The sequence below is a fragment of the Stegastes partitus genome, unplaced genomic scaffold (genome assembly GCF_000690725.1).
Source record: "Stegastes partitus isolate 25-593 unplaced genomic scaffold, Stegastes_partitus-1.0.2 Scaffold298, whole genome shotgun sequence".
In the NCBI taxonomy this organism is placed as follows: Eukaryota; Metazoa; Chordata; class Actinopteri; family Pomacentridae; genus Stegastes; species Stegastes partitus.
This window is the reverse complement of record NW_007578029.1, coordinates 287,462-308,428: the sequence shown is the minus strand read 5'-3', so window position 1 is coordinate 308,428 and position 20,967 is coordinate 287,462. Positions and strand designations below refer to the sequence as shown.

General features: G+C 45.7%; 2 protein-coding genes across 4 annotated transcripts in view; one reads left to right on the top strand and one right to left on the bottom strand.

Moving 5' to 3' along the window:
• The window catches only part of trak2 (trafficking protein, kinesin binding 2), an 18,004-nt gene extending 6,894 nt beyond the window's left edge, over window positions 1-11,110 (top strand). For all 3 annotated transcript variants that reach the window (XM_008283135.1, XM_008283136.1, XM_008283137.1), the window contains 13 exons: window positions 2,220-2,296; window positions 2,385-2,501; window positions 3,343-3,561; window positions 3,643-3,721; window positions 3,798-3,928; window positions 4,011-4,085; window positions 5,014-5,151; window positions 5,252-5,331; window positions 5,556-5,696; window positions 5,786-6,087; window positions 7,257-7,772; window positions 7,859-7,958; window positions 8,462-11,110. In XM_008283135.1, coding sequence (XP_008281357.1) covers window positions 2,220-2,296; window positions 2,385-2,501; window positions 3,343-3,561; window positions 3,643-3,721; window positions 3,798-3,928; window positions 4,011-4,085; window positions 5,014-5,151; window positions 5,252-5,331; window positions 5,556-5,696; window positions 5,786-6,087; window positions 7,257-7,772; window positions 7,859-7,958; window positions 8,462-9,242 — 2,756 coding nt within the window. In that variant the 3' untranslated portion in view covers window positions 9,243-11,110. The remainder of the gene's footprint in view (window positions 1-2,219; window positions 2,297-2,384; window positions 2,502-3,342; window positions 3,562-3,642; window positions 3,722-3,797; window positions 3,929-4,010; window positions 4,086-5,013; window positions 5,152-5,251; window positions 5,332-5,555; window positions 5,697-5,785; window positions 6,088-7,256; window positions 7,773-7,858; window positions 7,959-8,461) is intronic.
• Window positions 11,106-20,277, bottom strand: trim25l (tripartite motif containing 25, like). The gene is made up of 16 exons (XM_008283138.1): window positions 19,558-20,277; window positions 18,914-19,009; window positions 18,564-18,797; window positions 18,120-18,279; window positions 18,000-18,032; window positions 17,881-17,919; window positions 17,759-17,803; window positions 17,626-17,679; window positions 17,505-17,546; window positions 17,343-17,405; window positions 15,554-15,727; window positions 15,304-15,417; window positions 13,671-13,706; window positions 13,516-13,584; window positions 13,300-13,365; window positions 11,106-11,998 (listed from the first exon to the last, which is right to left on the bottom strand). Exons 1-16 carry the CDS (start codon window positions 20,179-20,181, stop codon window positions 11,424-11,426), a joined length of 2,424 nt encoding a protein of 807 aa, XP_008281360.1. The 5' UTR covers window positions 20,182-20,277; the 3' UTR covers window positions 11,106-11,423.
• Window positions 20,278-20,967: the final 690 nt, after the last annotated feature.

The window sequence follows — 20,967 nt, the reverse complement described above, 5'->3', positions numbered from 1 at the left end:
GATAGATGGATAGATGGATAGATGGATAGATAGATAGATAGATAGATAGATAGATAGATAGATAGATAGATAGATAGATAGATAGATAGATAGATAGAAAAATAATCCTGAATGTTTAGATTCATATTTCTTACCCAGATCATAATTGATGCTGTTAAAGTTTTGTGTATTTTGTTTAACTAAATGTCAGTGTGTCAGCAGTGTATCAATAATTAGACCTGCAGCCAGTGTTTATTGGTGTCAAAGGTCTTATGAGGTCTGTCCTGTTTCTTAACAAGTCACTCATTGGCCACTGTGATGTCTATATGTAGGCCGTGAATCACTATCAAAACCAGAGTTATGTAATTTATTGCGATCAGAGTTCAGTTCTTATATGAGAAATTAAAACCTGACCGTGTGGAGCGAGCAGCTGCATGTTGGATCATGATCCGGTCTAACCATGGATATAAGCTACACGCTGACGCTGTGCTCCCATCCACCAGGTAACGGGATATAAGAGTGTGTGTGTGTGTGAGATGATATGCATTGTGTGTGGACTATAACCGTCTTCCTGTGTGTAACGAAGATAGCTGCGCGGGGCAGAGGTTATTTTTATCGGCCGGTTGTTGGAGGAGAGAGCGGATCCAGAGGTCACCACGGGCCTCAGATTACTGGACGCTCGCTCTCATCCGCTCGAGCAGCTGCCTCGATCTACATGTTGCTTTAATCCTTGCTGAAATCTAGATGGTTTCATTACACTGCATTTACAGAAGAAAAGGGAGGAAAGGAGCGATGAAAAAAAACAGTTTCACTTTCACTGTAGTTGGGTTATTAATCACAAAACTAACCAGCAGCTATTTGGACAACTGGCTGGTTCCAGTCTCTAAATGAGATGATCTGCTTGAATGTGAATTGAACATCTTTGGGGTTAAATCATGTGAAGACCAACACTTTGTAATGTGAGTAATCAAGAGAACAACCAGCAGATTGATCAGTTATGAAATAATCATTAACTGCAGCCCGAACTTTCTTGTCTGACTTAATTCACCAACATCTTAATAACGCAGCGTTCTTCCTCGTGTCCTGATTCTAAGTATTTACATTCAGGGCATGCTGGGAAGTAAAGGTTTTGTCACATAAGGTCATGATGTGTGTTTTAAAGTCAAGGTGCTGATTTATATAAATGCTGAGGATGCTGAGGATGTTGTCAGGCCAGAGCTTCATGTCTGGCGTCACCCGGTGAAAGAGCCTCTTGGTGGAAGCAGATGGCTCAGTGATTAGCGTTGCCACTTCTCTCTGAACAGGTGGAAGGGGAGCCGTGCAGCGCCGGTGACGCCCACTCAGGTGCTAAAAGCGGACCCAACTAATTGATGCGTAGATTCTCTGACGCTCAACAGACTAATGTTTCTACATGAAGTTGATTTATTGAAGCTTCAGCTTTCGATCTCTGCTTCTCATTTCTGTCTCTGTCTGCTCATCTTTTCCTCTTTTCTTTCTTTCTTTCTTTGTCGAGTTCGTCTTAAACCAGGCTGAGTGCTTCTTCACCTTCTTTTCTCTCCCTCTATCTCTCACTAGCATATCTTGCTTTGGAGCCCTCTTCTTATTCCCACCCCGGCTCTCAGAGCCTCTCCAAAGGTATCTTTTTCTTCCTACCTGCCTGTTCTGCTCTTCAGCTACTTGGTCATTTAGTGCCAGTGTGAGAGGGGCTTCGGTCATCCCCGTGGCCTCCAAAGCCTCCCACGGCAGTAGACCAGAAGCCCCTCTCTGCTTTTTGCATGTAGATGACAGCAGACGAGAGAATTGCATAACAAAGGTCTGCTGTGTGCCGCCGTAGGCAGCTCGTAGTGCCGTAGCAGTGTGAGTGGTTCTTTATGTTCATGTAGAGCTAGCGCTGCGCTCACATTCAGACCACCAGCAACCACACAGCCACATCACAGAACTCACAAATAACTAGCAGTAACAGTGTTTAAGTAATACACCTGACGTATGTTTAACCACACGATTGGCTGCTGATGTCAGTCTCAGCATGTGAAGCAGATTTTGAGCTGCTCGTGTTGCATGTGGTCAGAACGTTTCATCAGGTAGTCCGTACACCTGGCATGCTGTTAGTCTGGAGTGATCCTGTGGTTTTATTTCACTGGAGTTATGTGGAGTTGCTTGGATGCACATTGAGCATGCACAGTGTGGCCACTAGATGGCAGGCGTGAACCCTATCAGTGACGTGTTCTCTCTGACCTCAGTCCTCAGTGCCGATCGGGTGGAGCAGATGACCAAGACTTACAATGACATCGAAGTGGTCACGCACCTTTTGGCTGAGGTAGGTGTCACCTCCTTTGTGATCGTTTGTTTTCTACCATGTAGTCGTAACTGTTTGGCTGATTGTGTCCTGTGTTTTGATTGGACAGCGGGACAGAGACTTGGAGCTGGCAGCTCGGATCGGCCAGTCGCTTCTGCAGAGAAACCACCTGCTGCAGGAACGAAACGAGGCCGTAGAGGAGCAGCTCGCACAGGCTCTGGACCAGGTACAGGACTTCATCTATTACAAAGGGTTTAATATAAGAATGCTACTTAAATAAACTGTGTGTGTGTGTGTGTGTGTGTGTGTGTGTGTGAGCATAAATGGGCCTAAAATGTGGTTTAAGTATAAATGATAATGAAAATAAATGCAATTAAAAACAAAACGCAACTGATGAAAACAGAGAATAGAGAAAAAGTAATATGATGTTAGGATAATCTAAAACAGGAAATAAGGTTTTCTCACTTAGCAAAAGTAAAACATTAATTAAATTGGTGTCGTATATTGAAGGTGGCATTTAATCGTAATATGAGGTTTAAGTTACTGAATGAATTCAGTCCAAGAATTGTATGTAATGTAGTAATGTTGTTGTCCAAGTCAGACGACTATATGAAGCACCAAGCAGCATGCTACAGGTCTTCTGTCTAGTCTTATTTAAGCATGAAAAAAATAAATGTATAAAACAGTGTCGTCTGCATATCATCGACCAATACAATCAGCATGAATGTTAACAGTATGGGCCCTTAAATAGATCCTTGTAGGACACCGTTTCACATCTGACGAGCAAAATACTGCTTGAACTACATGATTAGTGTGGTGTTTTTCAAGAAAATGATGATAAACCAAATTAAAAGCCTCATTTATGTCAATAAAAACTTACCCTAAAAAGGGACTTTTTCGAAATTAATAAGTAAATTCAACAAGCAGACTAGCAGACCAACTGAAACAAAGTCAGATATTTCGAGTACAGTGCTACAACTTTTAAAATTTTTAGGAAACTGTAGGAACTTTTCTTTTATGCCGTCTCTCTCACAGACTGTACTCACTTTACCTTCCCCTCTGTTCAGGTCCACCAGCTGCAGCATGAGCTCAGTAAGAAGGACGAGCTGCTGCGGATGGTGGCCAGCGCCTCGGAGGAGAGCGAGACCGACTCCAGCGTGTCCACCCCCCAGCGGCAGCCTCAGCCGCCGGGGGGAACCACCGCCGCCGCCGCTCTCAGCCAGCTGGAGTTTCTGCAGAACAAGCTGCAGGACCTGGAGGAGGAGAACCTGTCACTGAGGTCTGAGGTACGAGGTTCTCAGGGAGGGAGACGAGTGGAATCAGGATTTACCTTTCTGGGTGGTGTCTAATGTCTTTGTCCACTCCAGGCGTGTCAGCTGAAGAGAGACACCATCACCTATGAGGAGAAGGAACAGCAGCTGGTCAGCGACTGTGTCAAGGAGCTACGTGAGTCAGACGCACACATCCACAGTCCAAGAGAACATTTACAGGTCGGGAATCTAATCTGAACTCTTTGCCTCAGGTGAGTCCAACAGCCAGATGGTGTCTCTGACGGACGAGCTGTCTCAGAAGAACGAGGAGCTGCTCAGGCACCAGGAGGAAATCGCTCAGCTGCTCTCACAGATCGTGGAGCTGCAGCACAGAGTGAAGGAGGTAACTTCTGATGTCTGATCACCGACTGTCTGACAAACACACCGTGAGTCAAAGCTCATGTTGTCTTGTTGTTTCTCTCCAGCTGGCTCTGGAGAAAGAGGAGCTGAGGATCCACCTGCAGGCCTCCAAAGATGCTCAGAGGCAGCTCACAGCGGAGGTACAGCGTCACACAAGCACAACACTGCTTTAATACTCGTGTTGTAGGTTTGTAGCTTTTATGTGCAGTGTTGTTGTATGTTGGAGCACATTTACAGCAGCTTACACAGACTGTAGATCCTTCAACCCTCTGAAGCAGTTGGATGTCAGACAGTTTTGCTCCATTTTTCATCCTTGTGGGCTCATTTTTTGCTGCAACATAAAGTCCTGCATTTTTTTGGAAACAGTACGACCATGTCTTGAAATAAAAAATGTCTTCTGTGCAGTGTAACACCATTATAAAGCCATAAATCATAAAAAAGAACAAAAAAGTTGAATTTCTTTAATTATTTATTTTGCAAAAAATGAAAAAAACATTTGTTTTTCCATAATTACTTCCTGTTTTGTTTTTTTGTTTTTGTTGTTTTTTACTGAATCTGTTGTAAAGAGTTTATTTTTGACAAACTTTAAAATGCAGACGTGTAGAATAAAGTCATTTTGATTAAATATCCCGATTTTAAACTTAAAATAGATCAAATTTCCCAGATGAGTAGTTGGAGGACCATCTGAAAATGAAAAATACAATTAATTTTTTTGTTATTACAGTTTCTGGCTCTGATTTTTTCTTTCTTTTAAACCCGATGTCAGGTTTTGGAGTTCAGAGGGTTAAAAATGCTTATTATAAATATTTAAGTACATTAATTGTAATAAACAATTGAGTGCTTAATTTACATGGTGTTAAAATAGCAACAGTTTTCATTCAAGTTGTAATTAGTAATTATGTTAATATGCTCAGCGTTTTATTTAATTAAGACACTACAACTGACAATTCTACATTTCTGGTCCTAATACCTAATTTAAATACTTATTAACGTCTTTGCTTAATTAATCACTGCATGCAAAAACAAAGTCGTTAAGTCAAAACGCTGCTTGTGTTCATGTTGCTGCAGCTGAACGAGTTGGCGGAGAGGAACGCCGAGTGTGTGGAGATGCTCCACGAGTCCCAGGAGGAGATCAAGGAGCTGCGCAATAAGAACACTCCCTCTGCTGGGATGCGACGGCACATTTCCTACGGCCTCTACCCCATGGTGAGACAAACACCCGCGAGCTTGATGCAGAAGCACAGACAAGAAACACAATCATGTGACTATGAGGAAAGGGCTCTGTTCATCAAATGTGTGTCTGCAGGACTCGCTGGCAGCAGAGATCGAGGGCACCATGAGGAGAGAGCTGAGTGTGGAGGAGGAGACCGCCTTTCAGGACCAAAGGTTAGAGACCTAGATGTCGCTGAGGAAGTAAAGATTAGCTTCTCTTGCTAATGAGGCCGACAAGTGGTGTCAGGGAGACAAATCACTGCATCGATTACGTGCCGCCTCCAAACAATTAAACGCTGCACGCTGTCTGAGCAGCTGGTTACGTATCGCTCATGTACTTCCTGCTTTCGATAGCTGTTTTCAGATCCTGTCTCTGACCTTTGACCTCATCCCTGCAGAATTTCCCAGAAGCGAGTCTTCCAGACGGTCCGCTCTGTCAACGCCTCGGCATCGCGTCCAGCTTCGGCCACCCCTCCTATCCCCGGCTCCGGACAGAGCTCTCTGGTGATGACTGCACAGCCCTTCCAGTCTGCTCAGGGGTGAGTTATAAAGATTAATAACTTCCTTGTCCTGCATTCTAACTTGAGTTTGGGCTATTTCAGGTCACACCGTGTGTCTGTGTTTACAGGGAGGAGGTGCGCCTGGGTCAGCCCGGCTGTCCAGGAGGAAACGACCTCACCAGAGCGCTGCACCGACTGTCGCTGCGGCGCCAGAACTTCCTGTGCGAGCGGCAGTTCTTCCAGGCCGAGCGCGAGAAGAAGCTTCAGGCCCTGTCGGCGGCCCCGGGGGTCGACGGGGACGAGAGCGGCTGCAGCTCGCCGATGGGCAGCGTGCTCTCCTCGTTCTCCAACCTGTCAGAGCTCTCCATCAGCTCCAGCGTTTTCAAGACCTTCCTGCCCGAGAAGCTCCAGATTGTCAAGCCCATGGAAGGTAGAATTGAGCAGCTTTGTTTCAGCCTCCAGTCCTGTTGACCACAGAGCAGTTTGATGTGTAACTGATTCAGTCTGAACCAGGGCTGTCACACAGAGTTTATGGGCTGCAGTCTGTGAGTAGATGCAGCGATCTTAGCTCCTGTCTCAGCAGCTCCACATCAGTCTCTGGTCAAATGTAGGCAACATTGTTGGTGGCACATTTCTTGCCTTGAGCTACCTGGTGACTGGTGCTTCATCTAGAGAATACTGAGACTGCAGAAGTGGCTTTTCCTTCGCTCACATCCAAAATGAGAAAGAAACTGAAAGTGTACATGTGCATTCCTGATTCTTTTGTCCATTAAATGTCAGATATTTTTTTAAGGTCTATTAACCGTCTGAACTGCCGACGGGTTTGAAAGGCTTTTTTTTTTTCTTTTTTTTAACTCACCAGTGTAAAACGAGTTTGCTAGCAATTAATTTCTTCTTTAGAACAATTTTATATTTGATATTACCTGTTTTAATTTAGCGCTGAATGTTTCCAGCTGGTGTTCGAGTCAAAGTTTGTGAGGTTTAGGAAGAGCTGGTCTGCCGGCTCCAGGTTTCATCCACGAGTACCGGGCTGCAGACAAGATGGCGGACCGCAGCGGTCAACAGGAAGTGATGTCACCTGAACAGCAGAAGAGTTCCACACAGATTACAAAAATATACAAAGTTTAATTCAGTAAAAACATATTTTAAAAGTTGACTGACTTGCTGAAAGGTTTCATACAATATTTTAAATTAAGTTTATATGTAATTAGCACATATTTTAAACTAGTCAGCTGATGTAATGTTGTTCAAAGTCATTTAAACTTTGGATTATTTAAGTCTATTTTTTTTATCAGTACACCTGTGCGTGCTGAATTCCTCGATACGTTAAAACTTGGTGGACGACATTAAATTAAACCCCAAGAACTTTTTAAAAGATCTTTAATCTGTGTCTTACCGTTGTCCAAGTGACAAAAACAACTTCTGCTGCTCAGGTGATGTGGTTTCATGTCACCTCTGGATCCTGTCTGCATCCAGGTCCCTCCTACGTCAGTAAAACCTGCGATAACAAACACTCCAGGGAACAACTTTAACAGTTTACACAAATAATAAATAATATCAATAATAAATGAACAACACATTGTGACATTTCTGTCTCAGGCTCGCTGACGCTCCACCACTGGCAGCAGCTGGCCAAACCCCACCTGGCCACCATCCTGGACCCACACCCCGGCGTGGTGACCAAGGGCTTCCGCCCGCTGGCTCAGGACGCCGTGTACCGGCTGTCTGACATGGAGGAGGACGAGGAGGACGAAGAGCAGGTTGGTGTCCTGGAGAAGGGGGCGGCGGAGAGAGGGAAGGAGGAGGAGGAGGAGGAGGAGGAGGAGGAAGGCGGGATCACCTTCAACGTCCGCTGTTCTTCTACACCAGAGGAGAGGAAGGACAGGAACCGTTCGGTGTCGCCTCTCCCCCTCCGCCCTCTCTCCTCCACCCTGCCGGCATCGCCCGCCACGCCTGCCGCTTCGTCGTCGGTGCGATCAGACGTCTGTCTCACACCGCGACACGTCACAGACAAATCCAGCCTATCAGCTCAGTCCATTCCAGTCGCCTCCACGGCAACGGTCCAATCACAGAGTCTGGTTTGTACCACGACATCAGCGACAGCTTCCTCCTCCGGTAAATACCGCTTTACAAGTCCCAGCTCATTGCTGCCACTGTGGGGTACTCAGTTTATCTCATAACCTGATCTGTCGTGTGTTCAGTCCAAAACCCAGGCAAGTGTCAGAGCTCCACCTTCTCCACCTACACCTTCACCACCTGCCGCATCCTGCACCCGAGTGACATCACACAGGTGACCGCAAGGTGAGCCACGAAGAAAATAGTCACCCGTCAAAGTTTGTGCATCACATCTAAGCACATTGTTAGAGACACGATCCACAGAGAGCTCAGATGGAGGCAGCTCACCGTCTGAACCCTGCTTCCTTAGTTACTGTTGCTACACTACACTACAGCGATACTGGTCACACATGTCTTGGGTTTGAGTCAGAGTGGAGCTTTAGTAAAGTCTTATACTCGGCTACACTGAACATAAGTGGAGCGTTTTCAGACTGAATTAACTGACAGGGAGTTTTCATTTAGGATTGTTGCGTCTTTGGGTTTTGAAACCTGGACCCAAAGTTCTCAACAAATTTGTGTAAAATGAGTATTTACAGACGACAGTAAACTTTGTGAGCTGTAAAGTTGAACATATGCACCACTTATGTTTTACTGATGGTAGTGGAGGCGTGATGTAGCCACCAGCCCACATACATGACGTGTTCATGGCCCTCGCTCTGACATCATCGTCTCATCTCTCCTGCTCACAGTTCTCAGTCGTCCCTGATGGCCAACACCCCCAGCTCCATGAGGACCGGCCCCAGCACCCCCGTCACTCCCTGCAGGCTGAGTCTGGGCGACTCCTTCCCCCCTCGCCGGCCCGCTGCAGCCCCCTGTGGTCTGGCCAAGCTGGTCCTGGAGAGGGGCATTTCCGCACAAGTCTCCACCGACACCCCCCCTGCATCCCCGAAACCCGCCTCCCGGCAGCCCCTCTTTCACCTCATGCCCAGCACCCCCCCTAACTCCCCCTCACACTCCCCTGCTCCCTCCCCGGTTCCTATGGAGCCCCGGCAGCACTCGGCTGACAATTTCCTCGCCTCTCGGCCTGCAGAGCTTTTCCTCCAAGACGTTTACGGGTTGAACCTGGGCCGCGCCCCGCATCCCGACCTGCCCAGCCCCTCCCAGGAAGCCCCAGGCCTCGTCTCCACCGCCAAGTCAGGCCGAGGCCGGCCGGACCCGGTGAACGTGGGCCTGGTGGAGAGGCTGCGGCGGCTGGGGTTCACTAAGGTGCTGCACGGCTCAGAGTCTGACGCTTCGGCGCCTCGCCAGGATTCGGCCACGTTTGTGTCAGCGGGCGGAGGGAGCCTGTTGGACGGCCTGAGGCGCAACCAGAGCCTCCCGGCCATGATCGGCGCCCGGGCGGGGAAGTCGACCGCTAACCCTCCTCCTCACCCCACTTCCCTGGCTCTGCCCCCGCCCCCATGGGGGAACCTTAAAGAACGCCGCAGACATCTCGCCTCCGTCTCCAACCCAAACTCAGCCAAGCGCTGAGGGCAGGAGGCGGGTCCAGAACTCCAGAACTCCTCCCTCACACCTCCACCCCATCTCTCCTCCTTTCTGCCTTCGGAGAGAGAAGTCAGGGCCAGAACAATCCCTCCTTTTTATGACTTCATTTTAAAGCACAATTTAACTGAACTGACTGTTTCTGTGTGTAGACGTCTGCCATGATGCTAGTTCATAAGGCCTTAGCTTGCCTCCGAGCGGGTTATTCTCTTCTTAGGTTCGCTAGTTCTCCGGATGTCCAGGTGCAGGTAGGGGAAGAAGGGACAACATGTAAGTGTACGAGGGTTTGTGGAAGTGGATCAGAAGAGAGTGAGAGGAAGGAAGTGTGTGAAAGCGAGGGACAGTGTGATCTGTTTAGAAGAGAAAGGAAGGTGGTGAGAGTGAAAATGAGCATCCGGAGTCTTGCAGTTTCAAGGGCTTGTTCTGTCGTGGGTTAGAAAAGCTTTAGTGTGTAGTAGAGCAGCATCATGCTAGCCCAGTGGAAGGTTTAAGGACACATGCCTTTAGAGTCAGAAGAGAACTTGCTTTTATTACTTGAGGACTAGCTGGAAGACTTTAAGCGCTAGCTGGCTCATCAGCGTACTGCCAGGCTAATCTTGTAGTCGGACCATGCCTCCAAACACGCCAGTATTAATTCATATGATAATGATTTTACAGTAGTCCAGTGTTTGCACGGATGTCTGGTAACCGTCCATGTGCCGTGGCCGAGCGTCTGCATGAGAAGCAACCTTGCCTACAGGTCCCAGCATGCACCTGTCTGCAGACGGGTGGGGCCAGACTGAAGGCGAGGTCAGAACCAAATCGGGCGCCAGGCAAAAAAAAAAAAAAAAAGGAGAAAAGGGTCGGCCTTTTCCTTCAGGTCCTTGTGTTTTATGTGTGTTTTTTTAATGGTATGAGGCCTTAAGTAGAAGCCAGCACTGTTCTGATTTGAGTTCCTGTTAAGCCATGTTTGTACATACTAGCTGCACTCGGTGGGGGCTGGAGGTTCGGTTCATTTGAGGATCACTGCTCGGTCGGTCACCACGGGGGTAAAATGTTTTTAAAGAGAATCGGTACAGCTTTCAGCCATCATGCTCGTCTCAGGCCTGTTCAGGTTAAGAGGGAAAAACCACTTCGTTTAGCCGTGTGTCACATCCAGGCGGTTGTTTTCTGTGTTTAAAATGTCTCGGATTTCCTTCACGCACGTGTGCGGTTCACACGTTGGCCAGCAGGTGGCAGCATCCTAACAGGAGTTAACATGTTAAAGTACCTTCTAAGATTCTGTACATTAGAGCTTTGACCCCGGCTGCTGTTCCTAACATCCACCCACCCCGCTGACCCTCCCACCCAGTAACTGCACTTTTACTTTTGTATTTAACCTTTATTAATTTACTGACAACACTGACATAAGAGTTTAACATATTAATGAAGAAAACTTAGCATAATGTGTGCCTGTTGTAACGACGTCCGCTAACATTTTAAGATTTTAATATATGCAGCGTTTTGTTTTTGCTTTTCACATGAAGGGAATCCAAATCAAGCTAAAAGTGTTATTTTTTATTATTATTATTTTGGAAGTAATGGAATTACTCTGGCTTTATGTTTCTGTGACGCATTTTAAGCTAATTAGCGCTACCGTGTTTTTAAAAAGAGCTTCAGCTAAACGTTTTGTAAGAAGGAAGGCACATCCAGACTGTTCATATCTCTAGATTAGCTCTTTAGATTAGTCGTCCAGTTGTTCCTTGTAAAGCAGGAGGTTCAGGTTTGTGTCTTTCTTTGGCTAAAACATTCTTCCTCATTCTCCCCTCTGAGATCATGTTTCCTTCATGGCTATTATTCGGTTGCCTCTTTTTTTAAATAAAGCAATATAAATATAATACACGTCTCTGGTTTATTGTGACTTGATGCAGAAAAGTTTGATCCAAATGTTGGAGAGAACAAACAGGAATGGAGGTTGGGGGGAGTTTACATTCAGGTGTCAATTGTACATGACTAAAGCTACGAGGATACAGCTACTGGGGATCTTTGCTTAAATTTAAGGATCAAAAATGAATCATCTCTAGAGTTGTACATAAACAAGGCCATTTTGGTCTGCTTTGACTAAGTGCATTTAAATTCATGAAATCAGATGCAACTAGACTTTATAAAAACTTCCAGTCAGTGTGTCCTGACAACATTGTCCATCAGTCCTCACATGGGACAGATCTTGATGCTGTCAGAACTTGAAGTGAACTGGCCGAGAGCAAAGTCCAGACCCACCCCGACTCCGCTCCCGACCCCGAAGGTGGCGTAAAGCGGCTGGGTGAAGTTGGCGCGGAAGGTGTGGAGGTGTGTCATGTTGTCCGCCACGCTGTAGAACGAGAGCGTCCCCGCCGACAGGTCCAGGTAGATGCCCAGACGGGGGGAGTAGGTGACCGGTATGTCCCTCTTCTCGTTGTCGTGCATGGCCGAGCAGCAGGTGTCCGACAGCTCCAGGGTCCAGGACTGGGCGTTGTAGCCGAGCCCCGACCGGGCGTCCGAGCCCTTCCTGCTCAGGGCCCCGTAGGCGACGCCCATGGAGGAGCCGCGGCCCCTCCACTCCACCTCCCAGTAGCAGCGCTGGGCGTACAGCGGGCTCTGGCACATCACCTGGGTCCAGCCGTCGAAGCGCTGCGGGGTGTCGGGGTAAGGCTGCGCTGCCCCCTGCAGGGTGGCTTTAGTGTTGCCCTCAGAGAGAGCCAGCCGTCTGTGGGCTGTGTTATCATCAAGGGTCAAGTTCACAGAGTCTAGGAGAGAGATTTAAGGGATATTCTTGAAAAAAGCAAATCAGAAGCGGACCTTGAACTACGATGACTGAGATCAACAATGAACTGATACCAGCGCCATGAACGAAACCATACAGTCGTCCTTAAATGTATTCATCTCCTCACATTAAAGAAGGAAGAAAACAGGTGTCGCTGAAATAAGCTGAAATTGGTAAAAGTAATAATAAATAAAAATGTAATGAAAATCATGTTGTGCTTTTGCATTATGGCTCAACAGAAATATGAAAAAAAAACCAAGCAAACAAGCACGATGGGACCCGTAAACTAACATGTAGTTGTGTTCTGTTGACAGGAATTCACTGCTCATCAGCAAAGTGCTCTAATTTGTCCGGGACAGTTTTTTTTTTTTTTTTTTAATTATTCTTATCAACCACAATTCAAAAGCAATGTCTTATTTCACTAAATTATAATTTAGCAAATTTTTATTTATTNGGGTGGCTTTAGTGTTGCCCTCAGAGAGAGCCAGCCTTCTGTGGGCTGTGTTATCATCAAGGGTCAAGTTCACAGAGTCTAGGAGAGAGATTTAATGGAGATTCTTGAAAAAAGCAAATCAGAACCTTGAACTACGATGACTGAGATCAACAATGAACTGATACCAGCGCCATGAACGAAACCCTACAGTCGTCCTTAAATGTATTCATCTCCTCACATTAAAGAAGGAAGAAAACAGCTGCAGTCACTGAAATAATGTTGAAATTGACAAAAGTAATAATAAATAAAAACTTTATGAAAATCATGACATTGCTTTTGAATTATGGCTCAACAAGGATGATGGGACCCGTAAACTAATATCTACCTGTGTTCAGCAAAGTGCTCTAATTTGTCCGGAACAGTTTTGTTTTTTTTAAATTATTCTTTTCAACCACAATTCAAAAGCAACGTCTTATTTCAATAAATTATAATTTAGTAAATTTTTATTTATTATTACTTTTTTCAGTTTCTGGTTATTTGAGTGATGAGTGTGGATTTTCTTTAATGGAAATGTGATGACTGTAGCAGCTAGTGAGCTAGCATAGCAACGGACCCGTATCCATGACAACCGAGCTAACCCTATTTGCTGATGACGACCATGTGACTCTCCTAAACGTGTCGGGGACCTTGAGTCGAGAAGGTTTTGTCAGGGAACGGTTTCTTTTTTATGTTTTCGGTTTCTTCAGAAGAATTTTTTCACTGATCGTCATTTATCCCTCTGAAGTGTTTTTAAACGGCAGCCCGAGTGTTTAACCTGCTCAGCACTGAAACATAGTAAAACACAGACTCACACTGCAGGAACTCTTCTCTGGCTCTCGGCTCGGGGGCCTGGATGCTGTCGAGGTTGATTTCTCTCACTGGAAAATCAAACAATCTGTCAGTTCAGGAAGGCTGATGGTTGTTCTTTGGAGCATGCGTCAGGATATTTTGGGGATTTTTTAAAATGTATTTATATTTTTATTTCCAGTTTCTTGACTCAATATGGAGATGAAGATGCATTGACTCACATGCAGGGAAGGCAGGAGCGTGATTCATGGCGTCTGGGGTGGGCGTGTCCAAGAAGAGGCCGGGGTTAACTGGATGAGAAAGCAGCATGAGACACATGGCTGATAATTCCATGATACATTCATTTTACGTATGTATATATATATAGCTCTCTTACTCTGTGTTGGTGTTTCAGGCAGAGCAGCCATCCCCCCTGTCGAATGTAAAGAGAGATAGTTTGGCTCAGATTAAGGCAAAGTCCACAGTTTTTGTTGCTGATACAAGCATTCACGTCCTGTACTGAAGTTGATCAAAGAAATAAATTAGTCTCGAGCGTAGATGCAAAAACAGGAGGTCAAAAAAAAAAACCTGCGCTGTGTTGACCTGCTGATTCGCTGTGAACGCCTCGTTCAACTTTTCATGGACTCACAGTAAAAGTTCACCAGCTTCTTTCTTACTTTCTGACAGGTTCAGCGTTTTCGAGGCAACACTGTGTGAATTAATGCATGTTTGGCAGACGTCGGGAGGTAAAGAAGAAGAAGGAGAAAATAAAAAATAATAAGTTGCAAGCACGGCTGAAAACTGAGCGAGGTGAAATTAACATAATTACTTTCCACTTCTGCTGCTTCTCATCACTCTTCAAACAGTGCAAATGCTTTCACCACATCCACTGATAAATGTGCTGCAGTCACATTTTTCTCCTCCTTGACTGACGTGTCAAAACATTTCAGACTGACTCTTCTGAACAACTTCAGCTCTCCGAACTTTTCCTCCACCTGCTTCCAGGGCTTACACACCAGCTGACATCGAGGGATTCATACACTCGAAGTGACACTCGTTTGTTTTGTGACTTCCACAGCTTCAGTTACCATCAACACTTCAACTGACACCGGAACTATTTTCAGGGCTTGAAGTTAACTCAATCCTTAACTTTTTCAGCCCTTCTAGTGGCACCGGTTCTTATCATTGTTTCAACTTCAACAGTAAGTTCAGGATCAACATTGAAACTAACACTTCAACTTCATTTAGTATCAACATTTAAACTGGAACTTCAACTTAATTGGGTGTAAATGTGCAAACTAACACTTCAGCTTCATTCAATATCAACATTTACACTAATACCTCAACTTCACTCAGTATCCACACTTACGCTAACACTTCAATTTCATTCAGTATCAACATTTAAAATAAAACTTGAGCTTCTTTCGATATAAACGTTCAAACTAACACTTCAACTTCATTCAGTGTCAGCATTCCAACCAACACTTCAGCTTAACTGGGTGTCAATATCCAAACTAACATTTCAGCTGCATTCAGTATAAAATTTTAAAATAACACTTCAGCTTCTTTCAATATCAACATTTACAATAACACTTCAGCATCAGAATTCAAACTGACACTTCTATTTCATTCGATATCAGCATGAAACTAACACTTCAACTTAATTGGGTGTAAATATCCAGATTAACACTTCAACTTCGTTCAGTATCAAAATTTAAACTAACACTTCAGCTGCATTCGATATCAACATTTACACTGACACTTTAACTTCATTCACGGCTTTTACTGAAGTTATCGCTTCACCTTCATTTAACTATTTAATTTTACCCACCAGTGTATCTACTATCACTTCATTTCCTTGTCATATTTCTTTGTGTTTCTATTTCATTTCAGACGTCTGCCATTTTCAGCCCTCGTCTGGCTCCCTGCTCTTCTTCCTCCTTTCTGTGTGAAGCATCCAGTCAGTCAGCTCTGGTGGTTCTGTTACTGTGATTACAGAGGGGAGCGAGACGGTTGTATTCGGGCCTTACATGGGCTTCCTCCTGCAGGCGGTGTGTTATCGGTTGGGGCAACTGGGGTCGCCGGCGTGGCACCGCGGCGATGGGAGCGGAAGATGCTGCTGATGGACGCCATCCGACTGAAACCTGATCTCACCAGGAGGAGACAACAGAGGACAGAGATGGAGGACAGCAGGTGTTAACCTCCTACATGAGATTGTTGGTCAGAGCTGCACTGCACATGCTTTGACAGTTGGGGGCAGCAAATGTGTTTGGAAGCTACCTCCGGTGGATGCTGGAGCAGGTGTAGGAGCAGGAGGTGGGCTGACTGGGACTGGACTGGGAGTCACGGCTGGGGCAGGCTGGCTCTGACTGGCCCTGCTCCACGGGGACTGGGACTCCCTGCGGCTGGGAGTGGGGCTCGGTCTGGGGCTCGGCCTGTGGTTGGTCTCCCTCACTGATTGGACGACATGGAAGCAACACAATCAGTGTCAGTTTATTGTATCAACTCAGTAAAATCAAAATTATAAATGTATTATCACTTTTTATATTATTACACGATACAGAACTAACCCATCTGTTCTATTAAACAGATGTCCTTTCAAAAAGCTCATTAAACTGTTATTATATTGACTTAAATGTGCAATTATTCACTTTAAAGGGAAATTAAGCAAGTACAGTCAATTTGAGGGGAAGTTTATCTTTCTAGAACACAGTGGTTATAAACACTAAGACATATTTCTCTTTTAAATGGAACTCCACTGATTTTATATTGATATAAATAGATTTTTATGTATATTTATATAAATATAAATTCAGTTCAACTGATTATTAACCTGGAAAATTAGTAGATCCAGTATTGAGCTTTTTTTTCCTCTTTCTTCTATTTATCGGTACTACTTTTTTAAATAAACAATTTCCAATAAAACAAATGAAATTCAAAATGTGCTACTCTGGCCCTGATGCAGCCGCCTGATTGGTTACATGTCACAGCTAATGGCCTATCAGGACTGCGGCATAAATATTGAAAAACATAAATCAAAACATTTCAACCAAGTTTTGTGTTGGAGTTTGTGCTATTCTTAAACTGACACCAAGATTTTTATTTTTACTGAAAATGTACAGTACACTACACCCCTGAACGGACATGTTTTTGTTAGTTTTCTGCTACTTAATCTTAATAAATGTGTTATTTTATGTTTATTTCTGAGCCACTTATTTTCTATTCACAGGGATACTGAAGCAAAAATAAATTAATTACACATCTTTATCCTCTAAATTTACCAACTTTTTCAGAACAGAACAATGTCCATTTCAACAAATACTGTTTTTTGTTGTCTGACATCTGTCTGACTAGCGTTACTGGCTACAGCGTAGCTAATGAGTATAATGGAGTATCATCTGCATAGAAGTAGAAGATGTGGCTTTCAACCACTTGCCCCAGGAGAAGCATAAATAAGTGAAACAGAATAGGACCCAAAACAGAACCTTGGGGTGCACCACAACACAGAGCTGCATGTGTGACAATGTTTGGCAGAAGTTTATCTGTTTGCTGCTAACCAGCAGATGTTAGCATGCTAACATCTCAAGCTAAACTTCACAGTGTTTGGCACTTGTGAAGTTTGTCTGGTTAGCTTGAGATGTTAGCATGCTAACATCTGTCAGTTAGCACTAAACAGATAAACTTCAAAATGTTTAGCACTTGTGAAGTTTACCTGGTTAGCTTGAGATGTCAGCATGTCAACATCTGCCAGCTAGCTTGAGATGTTGGCATGCTAACACCTGCCAGTTAGCACTAAACACAGAGCAGGTGCAGGTGAAAATACACATTCCGCAAAAGTAAGCGAGGTCGCAGGAAAACCAACCCAAGGCTGAACCAGCGATACCACCGTCTGAATAAGAACACCGTGAATCTAATGAATTCAATAGCAGAGTTTAAGGACAAACCGAGCAACAGAATATTCCTCTGCGGAGCAATTCTGCCAGGCTGTCGTCGCTTGAATAAAACATGAGGAATAAGCAGAGGGGGGACTGACTTTTAAGCAGAACTAAATCTTGCGGTAGGAAGCTACCTGTCTCCCTCTCGTCTCTCCTCTGTCTGTCCCGCTGTCTGGGTGAGCTCGTGTTTCCTCTGTCTGCAACCAGGAGGAAACCCATTCGTAAAACATGCACATTTCTACCACTTTATACATGCAGACGGCAAATGGGATTCCTTTCAACACACAAACTCTCACCTCGCGGCGTGTCTCTGCTCCTCACGTCTTGACTTCTGAGGCCTGAACAAGAAAATGTAATTGTCTTTGAGTCACTTCAGAAACTGTCACATGGAGTGTAACGAATGTCAGTGAACGGTACCGATTCCTCGTCTGTCCGTGCTGCGCCCTCCGATCGAGATGCTGGGTATTGAAGCTGTGGAAAACAATAAAACATGCATTTATATGATGGACGACAAATTGAGAACGTGTGGTCACGGTAGGTTGAAACATACCTGCTGAACGGCTGTTGGTGTTGCGGGAACCCAGACCGGAAAACACTAGAGAACAGGACGAGTCAGTGTGTTTACTGAAGGATGGTGGAAAGCGTCTTCAGACTTCACAAGACAATACTTACATTTAAAAATCCCTCCTTTGTGTCCTCCGCTCCGGTTGGCTGCAACACATGAGAAGACGTTGTTATCAGGTGGAAAAGGCCAAATTAAAACAACTCTGTAACAGAAGAATGGAACTCACCGTCCCCCAAAGTGAACAGTGTTGTGTCATTGACTGGAAGAGAACAGACCAAAAAGATGCAATTAAACAACAACAGACGGTCGGTAAACACATAGGACTGATTGGGCTCTTGTGACAGACCTTGTTTGGTGATCTTGCCGAGCTCCTGGTTGCAAAGATCCTCCACTTTCTCCCTCAGGTCCAAGATGGCGTCTCGCACAGGCTCAAAAGAGGCTTCGTGGTTGACCTGCACAGTGGGCAGGTCGCCAGACTCCAGAGGGCTGCACATGGACTCGCATGTCTGACGGGAAACATGGCGGTTAGCTTGACTTTTAGAGGAAGTACATGACCTCTAACAGCACCTTCAGCTATGACATTAAAGTCTCTCTCCACCCTAAAAACTAATTTCTGTGCATCAAAGCTACGCGTAAGAAAATAAACCCTTAATGTGTTAAAATCTGCCTTTGTTTGATCTACACTACTGGAATGTGCAGAAAGAACAAATGATGATGAGACATAATAAAAAGCTGACAAACAGAGTCTTCACTTCCTTGACCTCCATCGCCCCTCCATCGCCCCGCCTACCTGCAGGTAGTGGATGTGGTCCTCACAGCGCACCAGGTCCTTCATCTCGGTGTCCCTCCTCTTCAGCTCCTTGATCTCAGCCACCAGGTTGTCGGTCACCTCCTGGGCCTGGCCCATCTTCTCCAGGTTGGCCTGATCCAGAACCTCCTCCAGCAGCTCCTGCAGACGCTCCACCGAGCGCCGCAGCTCCGACAGAACCTGCTCCGCGTCGTCGTGGACCCGGTCTGCAGAACGCTGTGCAGGCAGCGACGGAGACACAAAGATCACCATGTGTCAGTAAGACCTACTATCTGGGATAATGGTGGCATGAACTACAGCTTATGGGGAACGGGGTTTTCATTTGGACCAACCTTCATCCCCTCCATCATCTTCTTCATGTCCTTCAGCTCCTGCTCTCTGTCTCTCAGCTTCTGCTGGTTCTCTGCCTGCATCTCTGACAGCACTTTCTGCACAAACACATGACATCAAAACATAAGGAAGAGGAAGCAGGTGACACAGGAGAGGGTGGAGCGTTACGAACGGACAGGAATGTAGTTTGGAATGTCTTCAGCCTGGATGGAGCCGCTGACACACACAAAAGGAGAGACGACACCTTAAACACAAACCCATTAGACAACAAAGGCCAGATCACAGAAGGACTGATGGTGTTCACACAGAACACTGAATGTAGAAGCTTCCTGCTTCCAATTTAGGATGCTTAATTGGAACAAACAGAAAAAACAACAAACATTTTAGGGCTAAAAGTTTAACTGAATTGACGGAGTCCTGATCCTGTTTGGTTTTCTGGTGTTTCTGTTCAGTGTGTTTTTAATCTCACATCATCCAGGAGAAAACAGACAAACCGACTGTGAAGGAGTTTGTGTTCAGAAAATAATGAAAGCTCTCTAGAAGACATCAGCACGGACAGGATGTCTGACAACTTCCTCACATTTTAAAGTCATGTAAACAGTTTTATTCCACTTCATCTGACCGTGGCCCTCACCCTAACCCTTACCTGTCTCTCCAGCCGCTCAGCCTTGGTGGACACACACTCGTGGCCTTTGTGCTGGTTGCTGGTGCACAGCCAGCAGATGAACATCTTGCACTGGCGACAGAAGAACTCCTGCAGGTACTTGTGCTGGGTGCAGATCTTGTCAGCCAGGTTCCCTGTAGGCGCGATGAGCTCGTGCTCCTTCAGGGCCTTCTTGGTCTGGTGGGGCTTCAGGTGGGCTTCACAGAAGGAGCTCATACACACCAGGCAGCTCTTCACCGCCGCCCGCTGTTCTCCTTTGCACATGTCGCACGGCACAGCAGAGGAGGACATCTTCCCTTTGGATCTAGACGAGGCGCCTCCGTGGGCTTTTCGCATGGACTCCCGTACCTCAGACGCGAGGGCTCCTTTGCGGAGCTGCTCCACAGCCTCAGCCAGCATGGTGTTCCTGGACAGGGAGGGCTTGGGGCAGAAGGTCTGGCGGCACTGGGGGCAGCTGTAGATCCCTTTGGGGTCATCCTTGCTCCAGTAGTCCTTGATGCAGCCCATGCAGTAGCTGTGGCCGCAGGGGATGGTGACGGGATCATTGGGCAGGTCCAGACACACCGGGCAGTTGAACTGCTCCTCCGTCCACAGCTTGGAACTCATGGCGTCAATCACTGAGAGAACAAACAGATGGACAGACGGGAGAACGCGCTCAGAGATTAACAGAGGAGTGGAAGAGAAAGATCCAGAGATGTGGAGCAGTCTGGAGGGAAGTGTGGCGTCTCAGGTGAGAGCAGGCGGAGGTGAGATGGGCGGAGCCAGAGCCACCGGGCAGGTCGAGCCTGGAAAACGGGTGTCGGTGGAAAACTGCTAAATGCCACGAGAGTAAAGGTGGGAGTGACCATTTATTTATCACTTCATCAAAACAAGGGTGGAAGAGACATCCAGGTTCTTTACTTAAGCAGGTCTAAGGATAAAACAACGTGAACATACTCAAGTTCTAATGGTGACAGTCATGCATTTAAAACCCTAAACATTATGGGATTGTTAATATTAATGCATCAAAGTGTGTTCCTGTTATTTACTGTTGGATGTTCAGTCAGGCCTCCTACAGGCTCACAGGATGAACCTCAGGACTTCTAATAACTGTGTGTAAATCTTTGCTTTTTGTTAAACACGGAATCACTCAGTTGGTTATTAAACTGAAACCTTGTGAGAACTTTCGAGGGAAAAGTTCTCTTTGGTGAAACTAATTTATACTGAATGAAACTAAATCAAACAAAAACTACTGCAGGATGATGCAGCAATGAACCGAAATGAACAGCTGCTAATAGGAGACGATGTAATAAAACGTCACTGAGCCTGTAAAGGGAACAAGTGTGTGAACGAAGCAGCCACACAGCCGGAGTTTAGGGTTACAGGAAACTACAGCTAGAATAATAATGTTTA